We start from the raw sequence: 7,566 nt of genomic DNA, 5'->3' as shown, positions 1-7,566 counted from the left end.
CGTCGTAGACCATCTGATTGCAACACCGCATATGTTTCAGAAGCATGACCCCTGTTGCATGAAGGATGGTACATAGGCCCTCACTTGACGCGTGTCATCCAGGGAAGGTGGCGGACGCGGCCGTTGCGATCCACCGGTTGATATTAAGCATTTCCTTTTCTTTCTTTTTTGGTAGAAAAGCTATATGAATCTTGAATCTTTCATGTAGCTTGTGATCATGAAACATTTGTATCCTATTAGTGCAATTAGTGGCGGCACAGTTTGATTTCATAATCACAACCTACGACCCTGCATGCCGCCGTGGACACCTACGGCGGGCGCGACGCTGCCTTCGCCGTCCCCAGCACTGACGCCATCGTCACTCGGCCTGGCCTTGACGACGTCGACGAGGAAGTCGAAGACGTTGGTGTCCCTGACGGCGGCGGCGACGTCCTCGGCGTGCACGGTCCGGCGCCGGCCCTCAAGCGTGGAGTCCCAGGCGGCGCGCGTCAGCTCGGCGACGAACAGCTCGCACGCACTGGAGAACACCACCAGCGCCTCGCACGAGATCATCCTCGCCCCGGCGCTGTCGCCGCCGCTGCCGTCCCGCGCCGACCGCTTCATGATCTTCTTGATCCGCGCCAGCGGCAGCGCGTGCGGCCCCGTCCTCGCCGTCGACCCGCCCCTGAACACCCCCGAGTACGGGCTCGGCAGCCTCATCCTCTCGCCGCCGTCGTTCAGTCGCCTCGCCGTACGCGCTAGGCTGCTGGGTAGCTAAGCTCTAACAAACGGACGGTGCAATTCTCATTCGACCGCGGCCATGGGCGGACCTTATATGCCCATGCCGCTTGACCCCGCGAACAAGGGAGCGCGTGGCCGTCGCGGCTCCATGCCCGGCCGGCAACCGAGCGGCGTGGCCGGGGCCGGCAGTCTCGACAGCGATCGATCGATCGTACATAGATCACGTAAACAAACCGCAGGAGACGGTGGTTGAGATCGCGATGGTGTACGAATGGGAGTAGATAAATGAAATGTACGTAGCTTTCTTTCGAGGTTCTTGCGTTGCGTGAGTTTCCGTATCCATGGTCAAAGAGGGCGATCGCACCGAGGACTAGGAGCGTCCGTATTTGGAAGGCGTCGTTGTCGTCATACGTAATCACCGGTGTAAAGCGCAGTTTCAAGACCTAAAGTGAGTGTAGTATATTCTATTCTGTGTCGCATATACCGTTATTGGCAGTACAAGGTATACAAAACAAACAAGGTACCGTGCCTGGCATTTTTTTCCCCTGAGGTATGATAATGTGCCATTTGGCGCCATAGTAGATAGCATGCATGTGGAGGGGCACAAAATCGGCAACACACCACACCACACTGACCACATGGCATTTAAGTTGGCACGTGCATTTTTAGACATGTCTAGGTTTGAGGCACGAGGGCACAACGATGAAACGATGGATATGGGAAACAAGAAGCACACAAAATAAAAAGAGAAAACCGGAAGTCGTCCGATCCATCTTTGGTAGACACGCTAAACAACAACAACATGAATTCGCTAACTGTCTGACGCTTAAATTCTCGGTGCATCCCATTCGAATAGACACATTAACATCATTAGATGCCTCTTAGTGTCCTCATCACACTCCTCCGTTTCTCTAGTTCTCGTAGCTAAAAGTTAGCTGATAGAAGCGAGCAATTTTGAACTACCGCTCTGTCTTGCTATTCACTAGGAGCCGACCCAAAGTCTTGTATATATGGATGATGGTTGTACATGTGCACATGGACTAATAGACCTCATCAATAATTGCATCTGTCATTTATCTTCCAGGTAAACTTATAGAGCGGTAATATAAAAGCTCTAGCATCCGAAGTCTATATTGAACATGTTCATGTTTTCATGTAATTGTTGACTAGGGTGCCACATATTAGTAAAACTAGATAATATCCCACGCGTTGCGAAGGGAATTGGTTGCAATATACTTATATGATATTGCTTATTGTGGAGATGAATGTTTGGATGCATATTATGATAACTAAAACTAAAATAATATATGATTTATTGTATTTAGTTATTGTGCTGGGCCTTTTTCCATGCATGTTCGCATGTTGAGGTGATTTTTTTTCATGGATGTTTACATGATGAAGTGGCATGTGTGTGTTGAGAAAATGAGGTTAGCGGATGCTACCTATTTAGATATAGAAGATACATTTTGAGATAACAAATGTTCTTCTATTATTGGCGAATCAACATTTTGTTCTGCGAAATCTTGTCATAGGATAGGGAGCTTTTCCACAATTGCATTAAAAAGAAGAGAGTTGATTAAGCTAATGAGGAAATTTGGATCTTAAAACCATACATCTCTTGTTTCATTAAAACAAGAGTAAAAACCAAATGCGAACACAAAAAATTAGAGCTCGGGGATAGGATTTAGACAAACACACACACACTCCCAATATCATAGAACATCTTCTGAACGAGACAAAAGAGAGCCAATGCCCAAAACCATCAGACACAACTCATGTGCGGCCAAAACGACCGCCATAATAAGAAGAGGTCTCCTGGGGGCATGCACTGATGGCACGAAGTGTGTGGGCATTGGCAGAAGAGGGCTTAGTAGAGCAAATGTGCCAGCATCAGATTGCTGACGCCAAAAACTTTATTTTTGCATTGCATGATTCTTTAGCCCACAGTGAATTTATTCGCATGGTGGCTACACTTAGGGCAATTTGGGGAGCGAGGAGGAAAGCCATCTATGAAGCACATCTTTTTATTGAAGCTTATTTTAATGACCTCCAGATTCTGGACAAACCGACAAGGGCAACGGGAAATGTGCCCCCATCGCGGCCGACTCAGTGGACTCCTCCACCTGGGGACCTAGCGAAAGTGAATTTTGATTCAGAGGTCAGGAGGGGTGCCGACATGGGTATTGTTGCCGAGATTAGTAGAGATCATGAAGGTATTTTCTGGGGGAGCTTCGGTCATTGTAACAAGAGAAATTACTGATCCGGCAACACTTGAAGAACTTGCCGTTATGGAAGCCCCGGCTCTGCCGGAGGATCTGAATTTGCAACGGATCCATGTTGCATCCGACTGCAAGGTGGTGGTTGATGACATCAAGAATCGCAGTGCAACAACGTATGGAGCTATTATACATGGAATTAGAGAGTATTCTAGTAGTTTTATTTTATGTAATTTCGTTCATGAGCTTAGGGCTTGAATTTTGAGACTCGCAATTTAGCAAAGCATGATTTGAAATTAGGGGTTGGCCGTCATGTTTATTTAGGTCAACCCGGTGATCTTTTGTTCATCCGTTCAATAAGGCTTCGCGAGATTGCCTAAAAAAACTAACAAGAGATCTCAAGCACACCAGGATAATCAACCAACTGTAAAAAGTCAGGCTGTTTTTGAATGCCCATTTACCGTGCAAGGGAACTACACTTTAGAGTTATGGACTCACCGTGGGACATTAAGCATATAGGTCCCATGGAGGAGGTCTTTGCCACGACAGTCACCGGCATCATCCCTTATAATTGCGCTGCAGGTTCCCATTGAGTCGGCAAGAGAGAATGAGGCGTCCACATTAAAGTTTCAGACTTCCCGCCGGTGGTCTGTTCCATCTCTCATCTTTTATCGGATATGCTACAATACTTGTTGCCCGATGATGATTCAGAGCAAGTGCTTGGATGAAAGTGCCACAGTTATGAACTTTCTGCCGCCGCTCCCACCACATGAACCAACACGTGACCGCTGCAACTCGTCCTTACGAGATTTATTAAATTAGTTAAGATTTGAACCAGCACGACAGAGGAGCTCTTCAAGAGAGCAGAGCGAGCCCTGTCGATGATCATCGGCTTATGAACATCATCCAACATACCCGACTCGGCGACGTCTTATATTGTGGGACGGAGAAAGTACACGGCAACACAAGCAAAGGAGAGAGACTGACAAGTCAGGACAGACCACCAGAGGCCAGCACTGAGGCAAACTCAAAAGGTCACAACAACAACAACAACAACAACACCGAAAGCACTGACACTGGGTAATACAGGGCTCCACCTTCAACCGCCCGAGCCATCCAACATCCAACATTCGGGTGGTCTTGCCCGTGGCGAGGTGAGAATGACAATGAGGAACACTCTGCCTCAAGGAGCATGCACGGGTGGGTCGGTTGGTGGAATTAGCGATGAAGTGACATGCTAACAGAGAGAGCCCGAGAAGAAAATATCTCTACCAAGGCTGCTCATTATCCATGGCGGAGTGTAAATGGAGGTCACGCACAGGCTCAACTTGGCGACGGAACACTCATATATGACGAACGACTATGCTAAAAACAATTCCAAATGCACGAGCGAACACTCATTCATTCTACGGATCAACATGGAAACAACTTCAAGTTCGAACCACAACAAGTACTCGATGGATTACAAACTAGACCCAAACCAACTAGAACGACCCAAACCTACGCGACAACAATCTCTGCTTATTATTGCCTCCGAGCCTCCGACTACGTTCGTGGTCATACCATACCACGGCGACCCACAACACTTGCCCATCTCATCAGGTGCGGGCGTGTCCGTCCACACTGCTCACTCCTCAGTAGTATAGGCCGGGCACTTGGCACCCTTGCGCGGCGCGTACATGAGCGCGGTCCTGGCGCTGTAGACGCCGCGCACGCCCACCGGCAACGACGGCCTCACCTCCTCCCTCTTGAGGACGATCCCCAGCGAGGCGTCGGCCGGGAGGAAGGGCGCGTCGCAGAGCGGCGTGGGCGAGGTGCGGAGGTACACCCGGCAGCTGCGCCGGCTGAACATGGCCAGGTCGTACACCATCACCAGGAAGTAGCCGCTCTCGTCCGTCGCCGTGCTCGTCATGTTCAGCACCCGGTACCCGCCCTTGCTCCCGTAGCACACCAGCTTCGCCGTCGCGTCTGCATTGCACATTGCACTGGGTTAACACGACGGGGTTAGGGAGAGGTAGAATGGGGGATGTCGTCGGAGGAGGACGTACTGGCGAGAGGCGAGGCGTCCATGCCGGCGTTGTAGCCGCGGAGGTTGCAGGACTTGCAGTAGATGAGACCCTGGACGATGATCACCGGCTGGATCGGCGCCGGCGCCGGCGTCGGAGCTGGAGCGACGTGCTTGTAAGCAGCCGGCTGGTCCATGGACGCACCGGAACAGAGAATGAGGGAGCCGAGGAGGAGAGCGGCAACGGCTCCATGGATCTTGAAGCTGACGGACACCATTTTCACTGAGCACTTAGCTTAGCTTCTTAGCTGCCTGCCTAGCTGCTGTTTTTTCAAAGCTGGATGACGGTGGTGAGACGTTAACCGAGCATGAGCCAATTTATAGAGAGGCAGCAGGGAGAGGTCCATCGACCAGCTAGCTAGGGCTCGATCATGTCTTATGTTTGACCAGTTGCTTCGTGATCAAATAAGAGACCGAGCTAGCGGCTAGATGGGATTCCGGCTGCAGTTAATGCTTTTGTTGTCTTGCCAAAACTAGCGATGCCGTAGGGTTCTAAACAAATGCAGAGCAGTGAACTGCAAGTCTGCAGGCATGGAAGCACCGATTCATTTCATGCATCCTGTGCCAGAATGTTGCCATCTTTTTTACACACCTGCATGTGGAGCTAGCTAGCAGGCATGAACCACCAGGATCCTTCTTGGCGCTTGCTGGATAACAGTACATCCATTTCTTCGACAAGTATTTCCGAACGGAGGAAGTACCAACAAATTTAGTTCATCATCCGCTCTGCCCCTCGGCTAGCTAAGCTTAAATCGGTAACGGGTAGTAAGACTGAACTTGCTGGCTGAGTTTACTTTGACAGGGTTTGACCCCTCCCTTTTACTGAACTGAATCATGACTACTCCCACATGATGCCATATTTTAGTTACTGTGGTCCTATTAATAAGTATTACTACTGCACTACATTGGATCGGCACGCACTACCCTATTAAAATAGATGAGTAGATGGGTAGATTAATTGATCATGTCGTTGGGGAGCGTGGCTCGGAGGTTTCTACGGAACGGCGACGTTTGTTTGCTTCTACTCATCTCGGTCCATGCAATGAAAAACGAAAGATTAAGGGCACGAAAATGCGTGCGGGGTCGCGGCCAAGGCAAGCAACTTGGCCTCCTGATCCCCCGATTTCAGGCATCGATTGCAGCGAAACAATCCTTCTTTTAGATGATCGAAGCAAACTTCAAATTCGGCAAACCTTTTTTTCGTTTCGCGTCAGTGCTTCACTGTGCATGTGGACCTCATAGCTTATGGCTCGTCTCTCATGGCACGGCCCTTGCATGTAGTTTCGCACGCACACAGTGCAGCAGCATGCAACAAAGCCGAACTAGCCCACCTATGGCTTCGGCCTATTTATCTGAATGCACCATACATCACACAAGCTCTCTTTTCTTTTTACATTTGTTTTAGATGCTATCTGAGTTTTTTCATCATATATGTTTTACAACAGAAGGAGAACTGTAGAAACTGAAACACATGTGAACAACACTACTCCAGAGTCCAGATTCCCTTCAGGCAGTTAAACCCTTCACTTGAGTTTAGAGCCTGTCACACACAACAGAGAGTAAATTACAAAAAACCACCATATTTGGGGACGCTAAAACAGAAAAGCACCACCTTTCGTTTTTTTTCAAAAAAACCACCACATTTGCGCTGACAGTTTTCAAATAGCACTGATTGAACGGTTTGGCGCGTCTGAGTGGAAAACTGACCGGTTGGGCCTGCTGTCAGGCGCCACGTGGCCAGGGCAGACAGCGCCCGTGACGCGCGCCGTTAGACGGTGTCGCACCTGACCTAACGAGCCGGCCTGACCCAGCCCGACCCGTTCGTCCATTCCCCTCTCTCTCGCCTTCGTCTCTGCCTGCGGCTCGTTCGCCACCGCCTCCACCGTCCATTTGTCGCCACCGGCCGCCGCAGCGATGGTGTCCTGGAAGGACGGCGAAACTAGTAGTGAAGATTTTGTGTCCCCCCTCTTCAACTCGCACGAGGACGAGACCTATGTGAGTATCATTTCTCTTTGACTTAGGGTTAGGGTTTTCTTCGATTTGAGCTTAGTTTTCACGAATTTGAGTTGGGATATTGAGCACTGTTGCACTATTGTAGATCCCACAGACCATTGTTGACCCGGAGTGGTGCGGTATTGTTGTCGGAGGACCGATGTGCTGTCACAACCTTCCTGTTCATAGGGCTGTTGTGTTTCAAGGAATCAACACTGGCCGTAGGTTTTATGGATGCGGTAATCAGGTTAGTGGCAGGTCCTCTCTGGTAGTCATAGATTATACAGATCCTTTGTTTGGTGCTCAGTGAACTGAATATATGTTTTTTTGCCTGTTAACTGAATATAGTTGTGTATATAGTTTTGTGAGATGTTGTTTTATCTGGTGTTTTGAGGAAACAATGTGTCAGGTTTAATCAATGCTTATCTGAATGTGTCTGTTGTTAAATGAGCTAAGTTAACTGAATATAAGTAGGTGTTAACTGAATATAAGTAGCTGTTAACTGAATATATGTAGCTGTTAACTGAATATATGTAGCTGTTAACTGAATATAGGTGTTAACTAACTTATCTG

The 7,566-nt window shown here is 48.9% G+C and overlaps 2 protein-coding genes across 2 annotated transcripts; both read right to left on the bottom strand.

Annotated features, from left to right (window-relative positions):
• Positions 1-273: 273 nt before the first annotated feature.
• LOC123160276 (nuclear transcription factor Y subunit C-3-like) lies at positions 274-699 on the bottom strand. Its single transcript, XM_044578079.1, has one exon. The coding sequence runs from the start codon at positions 697-699 to the stop codon at positions 274-276; it is 426 nt and encodes a 141-aa protein (XP_044434014.1).
• A 3,619-nt stretch (positions 700-4,318) lies between these two features.
• LOC123173864 (non-classical arabinogalactan protein 31) lies at positions 4,319-5,330 on the bottom strand. Its single transcript, XM_044589969.1, has 2 exons — positions 4,985-5,330; positions 4,319-4,904 (listed from the first exon to the last, which is right to left on the bottom strand). The coding sequence occupies exons 1-2, from the start codon at positions 5,217-5,219 to the stop codon at positions 4,564-4,566; spliced, it is 576 nt and encodes a 191-aa protein (XP_044445904.1). The 5' UTR covers positions 5,220-5,330; the 3' UTR covers positions 4,319-4,563.
• Between the last annotated feature and the right edge of the window lie 2,236 nt (positions 5,331-7,566).

This window comes from Triticum aestivum, chromosome 1D, assembly GCF_018294505.1.
Source record: "Triticum aestivum cultivar Chinese Spring chromosome 1D, IWGSC CS RefSeq v2.1, whole genome shotgun sequence".
Lineage (NCBI taxonomy): Eukaryota > Viridiplantae > Streptophyta > Magnoliopsida > Poales > Poaceae > Triticum > Triticum aestivum.
This window is presented reverse-complemented; position numbering and strand designations above follow the sequence as displayed.

Coding starts and splice junctions, on each gene's coding strand:
- LOC123173864 (XM_044589969.1), bottom strand. CDS start 5,219: ATGGTGTCCGTCAGCTTCAAGATCCATGGAGCCGTTGCCGCTCTCCTC. Junction 4,905..4,984: donor GGACGCCTCGCCTCTCGCCA/GTACGTCCTCCT, acceptor TGTGCAATGCAG/ACGCGACGGCGAAGCTGGTG.
- LOC123160276 (XM_044578079.1), bottom strand. CDS start 699: ATGAGGCTGCCGAGCCCGTACTCGGGGGTGTTCAGGGGCGGGTCGACG.